The sequence below is a fragment of the Salmo salar genome, chromosome 29, assembly GCF_965601325.2.
Source record: "Salmo salar chromosome 29, fSalSal1, whole genome shotgun sequence".
NCBI lineage: Eukaryota > Metazoa > Chordata > Actinopteri > Salmoniformes > Salmonidae > Salmo > Salmo salar.
This window is the reverse complement of record NC_138319.1, coordinates 19709186-19729362: the sequence shown is the minus strand read 5'-3', so window position 1 is coordinate 19729362 and position 20177 is coordinate 19709186. Positions and strand designations below refer to the sequence as shown.

The 20177-nt window shown below is 42.5% G+C and overlaps 1 protein-coding gene across 1 annotated transcript in view; it reads right to left on the bottom strand.

The window, feature by feature from the left end:
- The window catches only part of LOC106590285 (WW domain binding protein VOPP1), a 94208-nt gene extending 74412 nt beyond the window's left edge, over positions 1-19796 (bottom strand). Inside the window, exon 1 of the mRNA XM_014181130.3 lies at positions 19494-19796. Coding sequence (XP_014036605.2) covers positions 19494-19544 — 51 coding nt within the window. The 5' untranslated portion in view covers positions 19545-19796. The remainder of the gene's footprint in view (positions 1-19493) is intronic.
- Positions 19797-20177: the final 381 nt, after the last annotated feature.

The window sequence follows — 20177 nt, the reverse complement described above, 5'->3', positions numbered from 1 at the left end:
GCTCTCGAAGGATGTGTTGGTACCATTCTTTATTCAAGACTGTTTTCTTAGGCAAAATTGTGAGTGAGCCCACTCCCTTGGCTGAGAAGCAACCCCACACATGAATGGTCTCAGGATGCTTTACTGTTGGCATGACACAGGACTGATGGTAGCGCTCACCTTGTCGTCTCCGAACAAGCTTTTTTCCGGATGCCCCAAACAATCGGAAAGGGGAATCATCAGAGAAAATGACTTTACCACAGTCCTCAGCTGTTCAATCCCTGTACCTTTTGCAGAATATCAGTCTGTCCCTGATGTTTTTCCTGGAGAGAAGTGGTTTCTTTGCTGCCCTTCTTGACACCAGGCCATCCTCCAAAAGTCTTCGCCTCATTGTGCGTACAGATGCACTCACACCTGTCTGCTGCCATTCCTGAGCAAGCTCTGTACTGGTGGTGCCCCGATCCCGCAGCTGAATCAACTTTAGGAGATGGTCCTGGCGCTTGCCGGACTTTTTTGGGCGCCCTAAAGCCTTCTTCACAACAATTGAACCGCTCTCCTTGAAGTTCTTGATGACCTGATAAATGGTTGATTTAGGTGCAATCTTACTGGCAGCAATATCCTTGCCTGTGAAGCCCTTTTTGTGCAAAGCAATGATGACGGCACGTGTTTCCTTGCAGGTAGCCATGGTTGGCAGAGGAAGAACAATGATTCCAAGCACCACCCTCCTTTTGAAGCTTCCAGTCTGTTATTCGAACTCAATCAGCATTACAGAGCGATCTCCAGCCTTGTCCTCGTCAACACTCACACCTGTGTTAACAAGCGAATCACTGACATGATGTCAGCTGGTCCTTTTGTGGCAGGGCTGAAATGCAGTGGAAATGTTTTGGGATTCAGTTCATTTGCATGGCAAAGAGGGACTTTGCAATTAATTGCAATTCATCTGATCACTCATAACATTCTGGAGTATATGCAAATTGCCATGATACAAACTGAGGCAGCAGACATTGTGAAAATTAATATTTGTGTCATTCTCAAAACTTTTGGCCACAACTGTATATAAGGCTTTCCTTCTAAACTAAGTCTGCAGTTATTTCAGGCTTCATCCATGCTGTCAATAACCTCCCTTCTCTGTCAACCTAGTGCTAGACGAATCAGCATATGCTCTGGGCTTCACCATTTAAGAGATGATGTTCTAGGTCTAATTGGATAGGAATTCAAGACGGTCTTACGATAAAGAGCATACCAACAAACCCATTTCAGAGCAGCGGGCCGCCTGCCTGCATCCCATTATGCCGGGTTTCGCTCATCTGGGCAGGACTGTCATTTAATAATACGCCTTCCGATTACACTACGCAGCTGCCGCCAACTGCCCTCTATCAAAACGCAGACCGAAGGCAGTCTTTGTAAGATGAGGAAAAAGAGGATGAAAGATGGAAAGGAGAAAGAGCGAGAAGGGAATATGTTCTAGACTAACTGGGAGTCTGTTATGCACAAGGCCAGGCATAGCCTCGAATGCTTTATGTGCAAGTAATGCTTTTCATTAAAAAGGAGACACTCTGAAGCTTCTAAAGATAAATGAAACAGCACTGCTCACATATGAAAACATGTTAGTTATTCATACAGTACTGTAATTGGGATGCTTTTCAGTGTCAAGATTATGTTTGCCCATGAGCAAATGAACATACATTTTATCCCTGTATGTTAACCCATGCAAATAGTCTTGCTGTTTTGAATCATACATACTGGTTCTCTCCTAGACAGCCTTGGCTTTGTGCAACACACAATACCGTCCTCCGCCGAAGCCTCAGGAAAGGTTTGCAGCTGTGTCCTTGAAAAGGGAGTCTTTGTTTTGAATAATTATGTGTTGTCAGAGTCATTTAAATGATACCACCTTGTCAAGGACATGTTGCAAAGCTGTTCACTCTGCCTTTCCATAATTCTCCTTGACTTTCACAGATTTGGCAAGCTCTGTGTGTTGTCTAAATAAAACAAATGGATGCCCCTTATTTGCTCTTCCGTGTAACTTTGCGTAATCACCCATCCACTGTATAGTAATATAATTCATATAAAGGCTATAAAATGGGTATCATGTGGGTACACCTGGGCTGCATCTCAATAGTCTAATGCGGCTTGCTCGGGAATTGGCACCCATGCCCTACTGCTCACACCTGCCCAGTCCTGGAAAAAGATGAGGAGAGGCGCCACTTTAGTTCAGACTATTGAGATGCATCCACAGACAAAGCTCTCATTGAGGTGAGAGATGAAGTCAACAAGACAATGAAGCCTGGTCTGTCTTCCGAGAAGTGTGGTTGAAACAAAAACCCACTTCCACAGCAGCTTCATTAGAGAAGTGAAAAGGGGCACCGACCGACGGGTTGGGGAAAGGTCATGGGCACGTAATTAACAGTTCCCATCAGTGGAGACCTTTTCTGCCGCACCACGCCAGTCGCACACCAGCCATGAGGGGCAGGTTGGGGTGATATTTTCTCCCCAGGAATCCCTTTTGTGGTTTGGGCCCCAAAAAAGGGAAGGGGGGGGGGGGGTGTTTTCACACAATGCGTGCCCACTGAGGGCACAATAGATGGGGGTTCAACCCCTAAACACAACCCTAGGATGTTTCCTGGCTCTTGCCACCAGAGAAGGGGGACAGTCACGAGGGAGGTTGGGTCATACAGACTAGGGCCATACAATGGAGCATTTGTCAACGTGTTGGCTGTTGGGATAGACAATATGGGGACGCCCTGGCAGGGAAGCCCTGGCAGGAAGAGGGACGCCATGGTTGAGACAACCACCCAGCCTGTCTGTTTGTGGGACCAACTTACCCACATTGACACTGCCAACAGCAGGGTCCACAGCCATGTATTGTAGTATCAGGAACTGACAGACTCCAGATATCCAGGCCAGCCTCAGAGCAAACCAGAACAACTAGTCTCCCACCCCACTGACAAGCTTCATTAAAACAAGGGAGTTTACAAATGTATTCTCAGTAGACCAGCAGAGCGACAGCTGAAGGGACAACTGAATGAGTGACCGCTATGCAACGGCAAACTGTGGCGTCCTGCTCAGATTTGTCCCAGATAGGCCGGGACATTGGAAGGACATGTGTTGTTGGTTTAGTTTTTTTTTAACTCCCTCTTTACAATCAGCCTCAAACATTTAAACCCATTTAATGTGATAGAATACTCCAGAGCTTTTATTCACCCACAGTTTACGCAGGCCACCGGACAGCACCCCCCATGTTGGCTGGTTTTATGTAAAGTAACAGTGGGGAAATTCACCACAGTGTATCACAAAAGGCAATTTACATCGAAACGATATTGGATTTCTAAATGATTTTAAACTCCTGCATTAATCCGACCTGTGTGTATTCATTAGTCATGTCATTTTTCTGTAGCTGGGTTATAAATCAGACAACGAAGGCGTGTTCCTAATGGTAAGGCTACTACTTCATCTATTAGATTATAATGGTCAACCTGATTCTATACCGTGTGGCTCACAGTGAACCTAACATAGTAGTGTAAGTGTTTAGCTTGTGATAAGACACATTTTAAAATGCAAGGTCATGCGTGGCTACATGTTCCTACTACCATTTTCCCCGTTTTTGCACCTGGGGAGCGACCATAAATATGTGATGGTTCATCATGTTCAGTTGAAAAACAGAATATGTATAGTGACATTAGCCTCTTCAAATCATTTTGAAATGCTCATTTTACTTCCTGTGAAGGTTCAAGGCTGCAGCACTGTTTCAGGAAGTATAACTTCACTGCCACAGAGGACAATTCTTATTACAGAGGAAAACCACACATTAACATGTTTAGCTCACTTGATATGAGAAAGGAAACAGATGAAAGTCCTTTGCTCCCCCCGTCCCCCGTCCCCCCGTCCCCCCGACCCCACCACCTCCCTCCCTTGCACAAGTGGCTCGATAATGTCAAACCACAGGGATGTCGATTCCATTAGTGAGCACAAACAACCCCAGAAAGGATCATTGCACAGCGGCTATCCAGCGTGGCGGGTGAGCCGGGAGCAGACGCTAATCCCTCAAAATACTTTCTCCTCAGATTAGCTCGGCTAGCCCACCACGTCACTGCGTTTAGCCCAAAGCCGCTCTGTGCTTAGGCCTCAGACAAACTACTGAGGAGCCGGATGTAAAGCCCCACTTAAAGACTATGTAAAGTCAAGCAGAAAAGGGCTGGACAGACGTTCATGTTTGAAGTTCAACAGGACAGGGGAATATGAAGGAGGATGGTTTGACAGAGAAAATTAGTTTTATTCCAGTGTTTTAAGTACAAGGGGATTCTTGAGTTGAATGGTGAATAACAGCATGCAAGAAAATAATGAGAGTTGTTACATTTAAAATCCATTGTTATATCCACACCTGTGTCTGTGTTTGAGTGTGAGACAGAGTCTGAGAGAACCAGAGACGGTGGATGTTTGATCTCACAAAGTCAAAGTAATTTCCCTAATATACTGCTCAAAAAAATAAAGGGAACACTTAAACAACACAATGTAACTCCAAGTCAATCACACTTCTGTGAAATCAAACTGTCCACTTAGGAAGCAACACTGATTGACAATAAATTTCACATGCTGTTGTGCAAATGGAATAGACAACAGGTGGAAATTATAGGCAATAAGCAAGACACCCCCAATAAAGGAGTGGTTCTGCAGGTGGAGACCACAGACCACTTCTCAGTTCCTATGCTTCCTGGCTGATGTTTTGGTCACTTTTGAATGCTGGCGGTGCTTTCACTCTAGTGGTAGCATGAGACGGAGTCTACAACCCACAGAAGTGGCTCAGGTAGTGCAGCTCATCCAGGATGGCACATCAATGCGAGCTGTGGCAAGAAGGTTTGCTGTGTCTGTCAGCGTAGTGTCCAGAGCATGGAGGCGCTACCAGGAGACAGGCCAGTACATCAGGAGACGTGGAGGAGGCCGTAGGAGGGCAACAACCCAGCAGCAGGACCGCTACCTCCGCCTTTGTGCAAGGAGGAGCAGCAGGAGCACTGCCAGAGCCCTGCAAAATGACCTCCAGCAGGCCACAAATGTGCATGTGTCTGCTCAAACGGTCAGAAACAGACTCCATGAGGGTGGTATGAGGGCCCGACGTCCACAGGTGGGGGTTGTGCTTACAGCCCAACACTGTGCAGGACGTTTGGCATTTGCCAGAGAACACCAAGATTGGCAAATTCGCCAGAGGCGCCCTGTGCTCTTCACAGATGAAAGCAGGTTCACACTGAGCACATGTGACAGACGTGACAGCCTGGAGACGCTGTGGAGAACGTTCTGCTGCCTGCAACATCCTCCAGCATGACCGGTTTGGCAGTGGGTCAGTCATGGTGTGGGGTGGCATTTCTTTGGGGGGCTGCACAGCCCTCCATGTGCTCGCCAGAGGTAGCCTGACTGCCATTAGGTACCGAGATGAGATCCTCAGACCCCTTGTGAGACCATATGCTGGTGCGGTTGGCCCTGGGTTCCTCCTAATGCAAGACAATGCTAGACCTCATGTGGCTGGAGTGTGTCAGCAGTTCCTGCAAGAGGAAGGCATTGATGCTATGGACTGGCCCGCCCGTTCCCCAGACCTGAATCCAATTGAGCACATCTGGGACATCATGTCTCACTCCATCCACCAACGCCACGTTGCACCACAGACTGTCCAGGAGTTGGCGGATGCTTTAGTCCAGGTCTGGGAGGAGATCCCTCAGGAGACCATCCGCCACCTCATCAGGAGCATGCCCAGGCGTTGTATGGAGGTCATACAGGTACGTGGAGGCCACACACACTACTGAGCCTCATTTTGACTTGTTTTAAGGACATTACATCAAAGTTGGATCAGCCTATAGTGTGGTTTTCCACTTTAATTTTTAGTGTGACTCCAAATCCAGACCTCCATGGGTTGATAAATTGGATTTCCATTTATTATTTTTGTGTGATTTTGTTGTCAGCACATTCAACTATGTAAAGAAAAAAGTATTTAATAAGATTATTTATTTCATTCAGATCTAGGATGTGTTGTTTAAGTGTTCCCTTTATTTTTTTGAGCAGTGTACATTGTTAATACAAAGTCTGATACAACAATAGGGAAAATGCAAGTAAGCACCACGAGTCCAGAGGCATATCATTGGGTGCACTTACTCTTGCAATACTAAAACATTCAAAAAGGAGGTTCTCAAACATCACTCCGCAAAAATAAAGGCAATAATATTTAGCAATTCAGCAAGCGGAACAGTTTAATTTAAGATCATTAATTGAATATTGAATGTAAACAGACAGATTCATTGTTGATCATACGCAGGTTAAAATTCAACTGAACCAACGTCTCTGCTTTTAAAAAATGTCCTGTGGCATCGATATGAGTCAGAAACATGAATTCCAGTGTCAAAATTTCTAAAGTCAAAAATAAAAGAAGAATGGTACTTGCCTACTACAAATATAGCCATAGCTCTGGCAGCAAATATCAAAACGTATCAGCAAGCATTCAGCAACGTACAAAGCTGGTTGCATAGTAACGTATCATCACCGGCCTGAATCTATTCTGTAGTTAGCCCCTCTATTAGCATATCAATTACTTTCAAACTAGAGAAATATATTCCCCCCCCCCCCCCCCGCTATATGTTTATTGAGTGATGATATTTCATTTCATTCACAGGCTACGTATAAAACCTGGTGGATGTGTTGTTTAACAGCATCGTGGGAACCTCCTACCATATCAAGAGCTGTTCCAGAAGACTGAAGCAGTGGCCAGACACCAGTCCCGCTTCAGAGTAATGGAAGACACTTGAATCAGGTTGGTCACAGTTGATCTAGTCAAAATACTATCGGTCCTGGAATTCACCTAACCACCATTGATAATGTAATCAGTGCTGTGCGTATATGTGCATCATGTATGTTGTAAGGAGATGCCCCCTTCCACTGTGCCAATGGAATACTCTTGGGCCCGAGTGAGCAATGCTAACCAGCCAGTGCCATGCTGGCACGTGTCCCTTGTGAATTAGCATCTATGATTGGCTATGTTCCACTGTGTATTTATTGGTGGCTTCCTTGACGGTGTCGGTCTTTCCCCTCTATGCCCCTCCGTGATATAGGAGCCGAAATCAGGCTCCTTCATGACCAATATCAGTGACGAGACTGGCCTGGATCTGCTCTACACTCCCATGCCCATCAGGCGTTGGCAAACACCTCCGATGGGGACAAAAGGTGATTATTAATAACACAGTACATCAGAAGTGTTAAGCAATATCACCCTTTCAATACATGTCACTCATCAACTCTCTCGTTTTTATACAGATGGGCAAAATAGATGCTTTTGAAACGGAGTCCTCTGACTGAAAGACCGGTTGATACCGATGTCTGAATAGGGAGAGACCTTGCACTCAGCGGGAAAATTATACAAGACACTTTATCGTCTTTTGTTATTTCATTAAAATGGTACCGTCGATGTTATATTAGCAGAACACTGCTTCTACAGTATTATGTGAAGGATTGTTTATTCTACATGGAACTGTTACACTTGGAAGTTATCAAAACGCTGTTTAGAATATCTACACAAGTTCAGCAATTGCACTCTTTTCATATTACTTTGTAGCAGGGGTGAAAGTAGATTTCCTTTCTTACCGGTATGAGATACCCAAGATATGGCTTGGTCAATGAACCATAAACGATTAATGATCATGCACCTGTGGAACGGTCGTTAAGACACTAACAGCTTACAGACGGTAGGCAATTAAGGTCACATTTATGAAAACTTAGGACACTAAAGAGGCCTTTTTGACTCTGAAAATCACCAAAAGAAAGATGCCCATGGTCCCTGCATGAACATGCCTTAGGCAAGGCGGCATGAGGACTGCAGATGTGGCCAGGGCAATAAATTGCAATGTCCGTACTTTGAGACACCTAAGACAGTGCTACAGGGAGACAGGACGGACAGCTGATCGACCTCACAGTGGCAGACCACGTGTAACAACACCTGCAAAGGATCGGTACATCCGAACATCACACCTGCGGGACAGGTACAGGATGGCAACAACAACTGCCCGAGTTACACCAGGAACGCACAATCCCTCCATCAGTGCTCAGACTGTCCGCCCTAGGCTGAGAGAGGCTGGACTGAGGGCTTGTACGCCTATTGTAAGGCAGGTCCTCACCAGACATCACCGGCAACAACATCGCCTATTGGCATAAGCCCATCGTCGCTGGACCAGACAGGACTGGCAAAAAGTGCTCTTCACTGACGAGTCGCGGTTTTGTCTCACCAGGGGTGATGTCGGATGGCCCGTTTATTGTCAAAGGAATGAGCATTACACCGAGGCCTGTACTCTGGAGCGGGATCGATTTGGAGGGGAAGGGTCCGTCATGGTCTGGGGCGGTGTGTCACAGCATCATCGGACTGAGCTTGTTGTCATTGCAGGCAATCTCAACGCTGTGCGTTACAGGGAAGACATCCTCCTCCCTCATATGGTAACCTTCCTGCAGGCTCATCCTGACATGACGCTCCAGCATGACAACGCCACCAGCCATACTGCTTGTTCTGTGCCCGATTTCCTGCAAGACAAGAATGTTAGTGTTCTGCCATGGCCAGCGAAGAGCCCGGATCTCAATCCCATTGAGCACGTCTGGGACCTGTTGGATCAGAGGGTGAGGGCTAGGGCGATTCCCCCAGAAATGTCTGGGAACTTGCAGGTTCCTTGGTGGAAGAGTGGGGTAACATCTCACAGCATGAACTGGCAAATCTGGTGCAGTCCATGAGGACATGCACTGCAGTACTTAATACAGCTGGTGGCCACACCAGATACTGACTGTTACTTTTGATTTTGACCCCCCCACCCCCCCTTTGTTTAGGGACACATTATTCAATTTCTGTTAGTAACATGTTTGTGGAACTTGTTCAGTTTATGTCTCGGTTGTTGAATCTTGTTATGTTCATACAAATATCTACACATGTTAAGTTTGCTGAAAATAAACGCAGTTGACAGTGAGAGGACGTTTCTTTTTTTGCTGAGTTTATAATATGACGTCCATCTAACCTGGACATCATATTGTGGCACTGACCCAAGGATAAAGACAGTGAATATGCACACTCACCGGGGATATGGCGTTTGTTCTCCACAGGTGCCAATAATATAGGCTACTGTTCGCTCAATTAAGTTAAGAATGTTGATAAAGACAGATTGGAGTCTTTTCATTCTTATCTCTTTACAGCAATAGCCATTTGTTTTCCAAACAGTTTTTCCATGATTTGTATTTTAAAATATTGTGATATGCCTGGCTGGTTCTCTCTGCTTTTCACTGACAGTTAGAACTCAACAATCATCCATTTGGTATTTGCAGCATGTGCTGCCCAAATTGCGGACCCTTCCGACTGTAGGCTAAAACAACTCCGTTTCTTTGTTTTTTAAGCCAATGATCCTCTGTGGCCAAATCATGCTTTCTGGTGTTGTAGCCTATTTTGAATGGTTTTATTTATTTTTGTAGACAGGAGTAAGACAATTAGGCTACATAATTGTAGTCTGTGGTTGTGAGGCCGGTTGGACGTACTGCCAAATTCTCTAAAATGATGGAGGCGGCTTATGGTAGAGAAATTCCTGCAGTCAGCATGCCAATTGTACGCACCCTCATTACTTCAGACATCTGTGGCATTGTGCTGTGTGACAAAACGGCTCATTTTAGAGTGGCCTTTTAATGTCCCCAGTACAAGGTGCACCTGCGTAAATGTCATGCTGTTTAATCAGATTGTTGATATGCCACACCTGTCAGGTGGATGGATTATCTTGGCATGGGGGAAATGTTCACTAACAGGGATGTGTACAAAATTGGAGAGAAATACATTTTTTGTGCGTATGGACAATTTCTGGGATGTGTTATTTCAGCTCATGAAACATGGGATCATGGGCTCGTGGTAATGGCTGGAACGGTTTCAAACCCATGGAAACCACGTTTGGCTCCGTTCCATAAATTCCATTCCAGCCATTACAATGAGCCTGTCCTCCTATAGCTCCTACCACCAGCCTCCTCTGATGGTGCGTTTATATTTTTGTTCAATATAGATGGAAAGAACGTCATTACCCACTGGAGACTTGAAGACAGCTGAAGTTGTACTCTACACACAACTTGTTTTTATTTGCGAGGTAAGCTACTTTTTTTCTTCTCTCTGCTGGTGATCCTTCAAAATTTTGGAAAACAGTTAATGCACTGAAGCGTACACATTTCTCTTCTTCCCTGCCTAAGCAACTTCCGTTTGACTAAGTCATCTAAACTGAGAAGAATGGGATAAATGATGCTCTTAAGCATAATTTTTATCTCGGCAGGCTTTTTATTTGGTTTAATTGAGCCTGGTCAGTTAATCAATTTTCTCTTCCCTCTGCCAGCCTCTAGCTGACTCTACGGTTAGCCCGTCAACTTCCAGTGAATCTGTTTTCATTTCAACAATTTACTGCCCGAAATGTGCTAGACGCCTTGCTTAAGATTGATGTAAAAAATATATATATATTCTAGGGTTGATTTGCTTGAACCATTTTTGCTGCAACTCTGCCCCCCGATTGCTGAATCCCCAAGGTTTGGAAGGAAGGCCTATGTGTTCCCCCTTCACAAAAGGTGCTGAACCTTGTGACCTAAATAATAAAAAAAATCACCCTAATTCTAAACTTCCTGCCTAGTTAAAATATTAGAATCCTTGATTCATTCTCAGCTAAGATATTTATCTTTAAAATGTATTCCAAATGTACATCAGTCAGGTTTTAGACCAGGTCATAGCATCATCTCTGCCGCATTCCTAGTTATACATGTGGTTAACAGTATGAATAAAAGGCAACATTGCGCTGTCCTATTCATTGACCTGTGAAAGGCCTTCGATGCTGTTGATCACTCACTGCTAATGCAGAGGCTTTCCTCAAATTGGCCTAGGCCAGGCTGCATGTAACTGGTTTAGAAATCACTTTAGATACACATTCTGTTGGTGTTAAATCTGATTTTCTGGACATAACGAAAACTGTCCTGCAGGGGTCAATTCTGGGTCCTGTACTTTTCACATGAACAATATTGACTTCTGTCCAAAATTGTTTTTACCTGTCCTTGTATGCCGATGATACTGTTGTGTATGTTATTGCCCCCGCGATTGACCAGGCTCGATCTGAACTACAGTCTGCCTTCATTGTACTACAGAAAAACTTTGACCTGAAATTAGTATTGAATGCAGGTAAAATTAAGTACATGCTGTTCTCTAGAGCGCATAAAAATAACTGATGATTTAAACCTATGTACTTTGGATGGGGTCCCTATTGATCGTGCCTCTGCTTACAAATATCTGGGCATCTGGAAAGAAGACAAGCTGTCTTTTTAAAAAGCATATTGATGAGTTAGTTAAGCTGAGAAAAAAAATGGTCTTCTATAGAAATAGGTAATGCCTCTCGCTAAATAGTAGAAAGCAGATTATTCAGTCAACGTTCCTATCGGTGCTAGACTATGGCGACATCCATTTGAACGCAAATGCCACTTCATTAAAGCCGTACGATGCAGTTTATAATCGTGCACTTCCCCTTTTTTAATCGGCGACAGTTTTAGTGTTCATCACTGCATTCTCTACCTTTTTTAATCGGCGACAGTTTTAGTGTTCATCACTGCATTCTCTACCTTTTTTAATGGGCGACAGTTTTAGTGTTCATCACTGCATTCTCTACCAGAAAGTTGGTTGGCCCTCTGATGTCATGTAGGCTGATACATTGCTATGTTTTCATGTATAAAGCCCTTTATACTAACACCCACTGTATTGAACATCATTACTAAAACTTTAGACTTTGAGTTACCACACCCGGTCTCAGGGGTGGCCAACTCTGGAAATTCCTTTGGTCTCCGAGTTAACTAAAAGCCGATTTACCTTGCATCATATTTGTAGAACAATATTCAAAATGTTCTTAAATTGGATGTTTTGGTACCTCTAGGGCAATTCAGCAAGTTGATTGAGGGTGGCAAGTAGCCTAGTGGTAAAGAGCGTTGGGCAAGTAACCGGAAGGTCGCTGGTTTGAATCCCCGAGTTGACTAGGTGAAAAATGTCGATTTGTCCTTGATTAACCCTAATTGCTCCTGTAAGTCACTCTGGATAAGCGTGTCTGCTAAAATGATTGAGGATCTTATTACTGATGTGTTAGTTTTTTATGACAGTGTTTTTCTTTCTGCTTGCATTTTGTATTTATATTTCGATGTTAGTATTTTTTGTAATCCAGGGCTCATCTGTAAAAAGAGACCTTAGTCTCAGGATGACTCCCTGAAAATAAAGGTTCAATAAAATAAGCGTTTGACATACTTTCTTCATAAGCATATCAAAATGATATTTACAGCATAAAATGTTGTCTTTGTAACAAACACACATTGATTTTGTGGATAAATATGTACACTCAAGCTGGGCGATGTTTGTGCACTGTCCACATGTAGTCTACACCTTTTGTAGGAATATTAGCTAGTTGTTGTGGGATTTGTCCCCCGGGAAAGATCTAACAGCGGACATAAGGAGAGACGAGACGAGACAAAAATAGCCAGTTATAGAATATTGTTTTGTAGGGTAACTATCTCCAGACTGGGCATTCAATTCATGGTTGACAACATTTCCATGATAACCTGCATTTACATAATGTGATGAAACGTTGAAATTAAGTTGCATGCTACTTTCGTAGCAAGATGTTGTAGAACTATAGTAGTGTCTTTATGAAAACACATTCCAGCCATTGGCTCTTGTCATAACTGATTTAACAGAGAAATATCAGCTAGACAGCTGATATCTCCAAGCTATGCTCGCTAGCTGCTGTCAGCTTGGCTAAACACAAGGTCAGAGCAGGCTTTAGCATACACAAATAACTGAATTAGATCACCATCTTAAGATGGTGAATCGTTCTCTCCATAGCAAAGCTAGCTTAGCTTACTTACCTTGCTGTACTTACTATTGCTGGGTTCCAACTGGTGGCCCTTTTTACATAAAAGACTTTAAAAACACCAGGAAATCAGCTCTAAGTGATTTTAATTTCTACGTATAACAGAGACACTGATCGTATACAAATGCAAGCAAGGTTTGAGAAATGATTGTTTTAGTCAAATACTGTGTGTGTTTGGGCATCTTGCTGTCAAGAAATTAATTATTGCACTACTGCCATTTTTGTGATTGAATGGCAAAAGGCATACCCAAGAAACACCCACATCAAACCACACCCTAGACAACTCTCGTTTGCCTTCGGTCATGTCCGCTAGCACTTCTCAATGAGGATTCATGAAAAACAAGGCCAAAATCAGGACGTGCACTCGTCCTTTAAAGGCATGCTAAATATAATTACAAAATAATTACGCTCAGACAGGCCGCATCCACTAAGCCTCGAAACTAACTTCTTATTAAATGGGTGACTGCACAGAGCAATGCCTGTCTAACACATATAGGGCGTACAGTGGCCTAAAAAGGTCAAACGATGGAGGACAAAAAAATATGTTTTGTCACACACTGGATAGGTGTGTTGTGTTACTTGGTCAGCCATAGTAGTATGGCACCCCTGGAGCAAATTAGGGTTAAGTGCCTTGATCAAGGGCACAGCAACACATTTTTCACCTTGTCAGCTCAGGTATTGGAACCAGCAACCTTTCAGTTACTGGCCCTACGCTCTAACTGCTAGGCTACCAAATCTTATACATCAAGACACGTACACTCGATTTCAGCTCAAATCAAAGTTCATTGGTCGCGTACACAGATGTTGTTGTAGGTGCAGTGAAATGCATGTGTTTCTAGCTCCAACAATGCAGTAATACACACATCATCCAAGAAGTTTAAAACAAATAATATCAGAAAGAGCAACAGAGTGGGGAACAAACAAACAAACAAACAATATAAATGATTAATGGTATGTATAGACAGCATATGAATAGGAAAAGGTATGTACAGCAGTAGTTATATAGGATGAGCCATGACCAGAATACAGTATATACATTGCATTCGGAAAGTATTCAGACCCCTTCCCTTTTTCAACATTTTGTTATGTTACAGCCTTATTCTAAAATGGATTACCCCATATTTAAAAAAAAAAAACGTATTTACATAAGTATTCAGACCATTCGCTATGAGACTCGAAATTGAGCATCCTGTTTCCGTCAATCATCCTTGAGATGTTTCTACAACTTGAATGGAGCACACCTATTGTGAATTCAATTGTTTGGACATGATTTGGAAAGGCACACACCTGTCTATATAAGGTTGACAGTGCTTGTCAGAGCAAAAACCAAGCCATGAGGTTGAAGGAATTGTCCGTAAAGCTCCAAAACAGTATTGTGTCGAGGCACAGATCTGGGGAAGGGTACCAAAACATTTCTACAGCATTGAAGGTCCCCAAGACCACAGTGGCCTCCTTCATTCTTAAATGGAAGAAGTTTGGAACCACCAAGACTCTTCTTAGAGCTGGCCGCCCAGCCAAACTGAGCAGGGAGGTGACCAAGAACCCGATGGTCGTTCGGAAAGAGCTCGAGAGTTCCTCTGTGGAGATGGGAGACCCTTCCAGAAGGACATCCATCTCTGCAGCATATTACAAATCAGTTCTTTATGGTAGAGAGGCCACACGGAAGTCACTCCTCCAAAAAGGCACCTAAAGGTCTCTCAGACCATAAGAAACAAGATTCTCTGGTCTGATGAAACTAAAATTGAACTCTTTGTCCTGAATGCCAAGCGTCACATCTGGAGGAAACCTGGCACCATCCCTACAGTGAAGCATGGTGGTGGAAGCATCACGCTGTGGGGATGTTTTCAGTGGCAGGGACTGGGAGACTAGTCAGGATGGAGGGAAAGATGAACAGAGAATGTACCGAGAGATCCTTGATGAAAACCTGCTCCAAGTCTCTGAATGTCCTTGCGTGGCCCAGCCAGAGCCCGGACTTGAACATCTCTGGAGAGATCTGAAAATAGCTGTGCAGCGACACTCCCCATCCAAACTGACAGAGCATGAGAGAATCTGCAGAGAAGAAATGGGAGAAACTACCCAGATACAGGTGTGCTAAGCTTGTAACGTCATAGGGGCGGCAGGTAGCCTAGTGGTTAGAGCGTTAGACTAGTAACCGAAAGGATGCAAGATCGAATCCCTGAGCTGACAAGATAAAATTCTGTTGTGCTGCCCCTGTTCCTAGGCTGTCATTGAAAATAAGAATTTGTTCTTAACTGACTTGCCTAGTTAAATAAAGGTAAAATAAAAAAATACCCAAGAAGAATTGAGGCTACATTATAATCACTGCCAAAGGTGCTTCAACAAAGTGTTGAGCGATTTGTCTCAATACTTACGTAAATGTGATTTAAGTTTTTTGTTTTTAATACATTTTCTAAAAATCTTTTTTTTTGTCGTTATTGGGTATTGTGTGTAGATTGATAAGGGAAAAAAACATTGAGTCAATTTTAGAATAAGGCTGTAACGTAATAAAATGTGGAAAAAGTCAGGGGGTCTGAATACTTTCCGAATGCACCGTACATAGGAAGTGGGTAGAACAGTATGTAAACATTATTAAAGTGACCAGTGTTCAATGACAGTCTCTAAGGTGCAGGGTAGAGTACCAGGTGGTAGCCAGCTAGTAACAGTGACTAAGGTTCATGCCAGGGTACTGGGAGGAGGCCGGCTATTGGGGACTGTTTAACAGTCTGATGTCCTGGAGATAGAAGCTGAGTTAATGCAGTGCATTAACGAAAGTTCACAAAACATAAACATAACAGCATCTTACACAAAGAGGAGCCCATAGGCAGTCTATCTATACTACAGCTCTTACTTATCCAGCCCTCTCCTAGTCACAGAGCTGCCAGCTAAGCACAAATGGAAGAGAGAGAGAAAGCGAGAAGAGGAGAGAGAAAGGGAGGTTAATGCAATCGTTGGCAAGCTGCACCCCAGATGGACGGTGAATCCTGGCCTCCCAGCATGGCGAGGCAGACTCTGTACTCACAGGGTCGTTGAACTGCAATCTCTACATTAAACCTCCATCTCCACAGAACCATACATTAAACCTCTTCACAGAAGCTTCTGGTCACATAACTGCTGGAGAGCCTTCCGCTGCCAGTGAGCCGGCCCGAGCCGGATGAGGACATGACACTTTACATTATAACCAGTCTCTCTCACTGTCGAAAGGTGGCTATGTATAAGAGGGTTGGTTAAGTTTCCACTTGACACTGAATAAATACATATTTGATGGTTTATGTATTCCTATTGGTTGGTTGAATTTACACTGAACAAAAATCTAAAACGCAACGTGTTGGTCCCATATTTTCTGAGCTGAAATAAATCCCAGAAATGTTTGATATGCACAAAAAAATGTATTTCTCTCAAATGTTGTGCACAAATTTGTTTACATCCCCGTTAGTGAGCATTTCTCTTTGCCAAGATAATCCATCCACCTGAGATGTGTGGCATATCATGAAGATGATTAAACAGCATAATCATTACACCGGTGCACCTTGTGCTACGGACAATAAAAGGCCACTAAAATGGGCAGTTGTGTCACACAACACAAATGCCACAGATGTCTCATGTTTTGAGGGAGTGTGCAATTGGCATGCTGACTGCGGGAATGTCCACCAGAGCTGTTGCCAGAGAATGTAATGTTAATTTCTCTACCATAAGCCGCCTCCAATGTAGTTTTAAGTGTATGATCTGTGTAGTAATATTATTTGTATCTAAGTGCCATTTGCATTGCTAGTTACAGCCTAATGTTAGCTAGCTAGCTTACATTGAACCTAGCTAGTTGGCTAGCTTTAGCTACAAGCAAATTCATTCAGGGTAGTAACGTTTTGAGTTGGGATTATGATTAATTGTTTAGCTAGCTACATATCTAAACAAAAGACTCCACTATGCAAGTAACCATTTCACTTATTTTCCTGTAATAAAGAATACAAATTAGCTAAAGTAAAGACGTTGTCAGCTATATGATATGGTCATTATTTGAAATGGCTAGCCAGCTAACTTAACATTAGCGAGCTTGTTACAAACCAAAACATTGTTTACAAAATTACTTTTAGTTGCCTGGTTTGCTAGATTGACATTTACTAAATTCATTTTTAAACGGATTGGTTTATTGATGTTAAAATACACCATTTGTGCTATTTTGGACTACCAGGCTGCCGATACCATGCAGCCTATAATTTTTGTGTTTATACTTTTTCATAATGACGACGACAAGTTTGATGTCGGACGACAATAGAATGTTCATAATGTCACTGCGAAAACTGTCTACAGACATGTCGATAGACGTAGAATAAACCAGCCTTTAGTCTTGAAATCGTTGGTTGTTTAGTACACTACCGTACTCTCTCTGTTTAGCGAATGGCCTCACATGTGAATTCTTAAAGAGATGGGTGGGGCTAAGGCTTAAGAGGGCGTGAACAATGCTGAATGGGTGTAGACAAAGAGGGTGTACCAAAACATTCAAGGGGGGCCATTTTCTCAAAAGTGGGGTTACAAGTCTATCAACTTTCAAAGCAGAATTACTTTCCCATTGTTCCTCAACTGTAGTGTATTTTCTAGCTCTAAATCTCTACTTTTATCCAATATAAAAAAAAAAACGATTTAAAATGTTGATACATAAGACCGGATCGACCCGGTTGGTCATATGTGTGTGTGGTACCTGAGATATTGGGGCATCTTAGGATGTGCTTTTCTATGTTATTGCTGTAAGAGTGAGTTGGCTAGCATGCTCTAATTGTAATGGTCGCATTATCTGAATTAGCAGGGAGCTATTTCCATGCTAACAGACGAATCACGAATCTACAGCAATCAACATACTGTTGTCCTGCACATGTATTGTGTTACCTTTTTGTCTATCGTCAGGTACCTACCTGCATTTATTATATTTTGTACTATTTTTGTCTTTGATTACAAAATACACAGTCTGATATTGACATGCAAGCGACGAATCACGACTCTACAGCCATCAACATACGATTGTCCTGCACATCTAATGTGCTACCTAGTGTCTATCGTAAGAATAAACACCAATCAACTGGGATCGCTGGCTGGACAGTCCTGTCATTAAAAAACACAATGCAAGAGTTACACAAAGTACGATTAAATCTGTTACACTGGTGACTTCTCTGGACAGCTATTACATATGCCCAAGCAAATCAACTGATCTGCCTTTCCAACAATGCACCCAAATATTTCACTATTACTAGTAAAGCAGACCACTTCTGGATCTTCTTCATGAGCAAGCAAAGCCTAGTAATTGCAGCTTAGGCTAGAATTTATGCATTTGCTCTCACTTTATTAAATCAAATAAGTAGTCAGATTTTCAGTGGTAATCATGTATTTCTTATCCACGATTTTACACTTTTTGGGAGGTAGGTTGGTGGTGGGTGAAAGCAGATTGGTGAACATGGTATAACTTGGAATCTATTCAACTTGATGTGGGACTGTTTTTCATGCCTAGGATCACAAGGCAGCCTTTAGTTACTATGCCCCCAAAACACACATTTTTAGCTTTGCTTCTACTTATGCTTGTTAGTCATTCAGTTTTTATTGTTATATATATTTTTTATTGTCTTGTGTTTGCTGTGTAGTAAATATTTCAGTTTTTATTTATTGTTTTAATTAGTTTTTTCCCTGTTAAGCACATTGTGTTGCATTCCATGTCTGAAATGTGTTGTATAAATAAAGCTTGATTTGATTTTGAACTGAGTGTGTGTCGGTGTGTGTGTGAAATATAGTCTTTTACTGATGGACTAAACAAAACCTATTACACTAGTTTTTACTCTAATAACATGAATGAAATAAAATATTATAGGACATGAGCATCCATACAAAGCCAAGTACAGGACAGCGTGATATCCTCCACAGAGCAAGGACAAGGTTCAACAGACTTTAAAAGCATGGCAAAATTCAAAAGGGAAGTAAATATATATTGTAATGCAAGCAATAACACTTGACAGAATCCCTAACAAAGACTTCTTACAGTGTTATGATAGTCCAAGTGCACAAAAAACGTTTTACAAATCATGGCAGATTATTAGAAAACAATTATAGAAATGGTTATCTGCAACAACAAAAAATCGGTAAAATTGTCAAATTTTTTAACAATCTTCCACATTGTGAATTTCAGTGGGTTAAGAGGATAATTCCCCATGTATGTTTCTCAAGTACAAAGAAAACAAATGTGTTGCCCCTGAAGAGTTTGTAAGAGCCTATAGGCTACTGTTTATTTTTTTTAAACCTATATTGTTGGGGCTTGATAAAGTTAGGAACCCAGACAGTATCACGTATGGTTATGCAGCAGTAAAATAATTTCCATCTTGCCTTGGTTAATTTTACATACATGAAGATTTATGTTGGACAAAAAGACAAAGGATATCCAAATTATACTGTAGCCTACAGTGCATGCCATCTGAGGAAGGGGGCAAACAAAAACACCATATTCACCAAAAATGAAATAATTGACCATTAAAATAATAATTTTAGCAAAATGTAGAACGTTATCCCATAAAACGCCCGTTTGACAACATCGGCTTTTCTATTGACAACTAAAGGACTGCTCACCTCTAAAAATATCCAAAACGTCAGGACTATCCAAGGGAGTAGATTCTTCATCTCTACTTGCCGAATTATAAACTCCGCTTTTTGAAAGGAAAGATGGAAGAAAAAAAAGTCCTTATCACAATGTCGATTTCATATAGCGCTACAAAACGTTGAGCAGCTTCCCGTATCACACAAAGCAAAGCATACGACCTGCAAGCCTTCGAGTAGCCCCGCTGTCAATGCGGGATAGGAGCAGGGAGCAGTGACAGCCCAATGTCGGCTTGAGTCCCTATTAGGTCAGTGGCATTGTTTCCGCGACTAGATAACCTCAAAGAATAGGCATGAGAAGTGTTTCTTTTGAAGCAAAACTGCCCCAAAGAAAGATAATATTAGCGGTAAGAACGACTAATCCACTCCCCTTTTCGCTGATTAAACTACCCGAAGATTCCGCAAAGGTGACTCAAATAAGGTGAATCAAAAGGTTCCCTGTTGGGAAATTAGAATACTAATTAAATACGATATCTACTGTTGCCTAGTCCTAAAATTTGATATATACAATATGGTAACTAATATGAATAATCAGATTCTCTGACATCTCATGGAAGTGCAGTAGCCTAGTATAGTAGAGAGATGCTACAGTCTATTTTAGGTTTACAATGCAACCAGGACTGTCAAAGGAGGAGGGAGGGGGGCACAACACTGTAT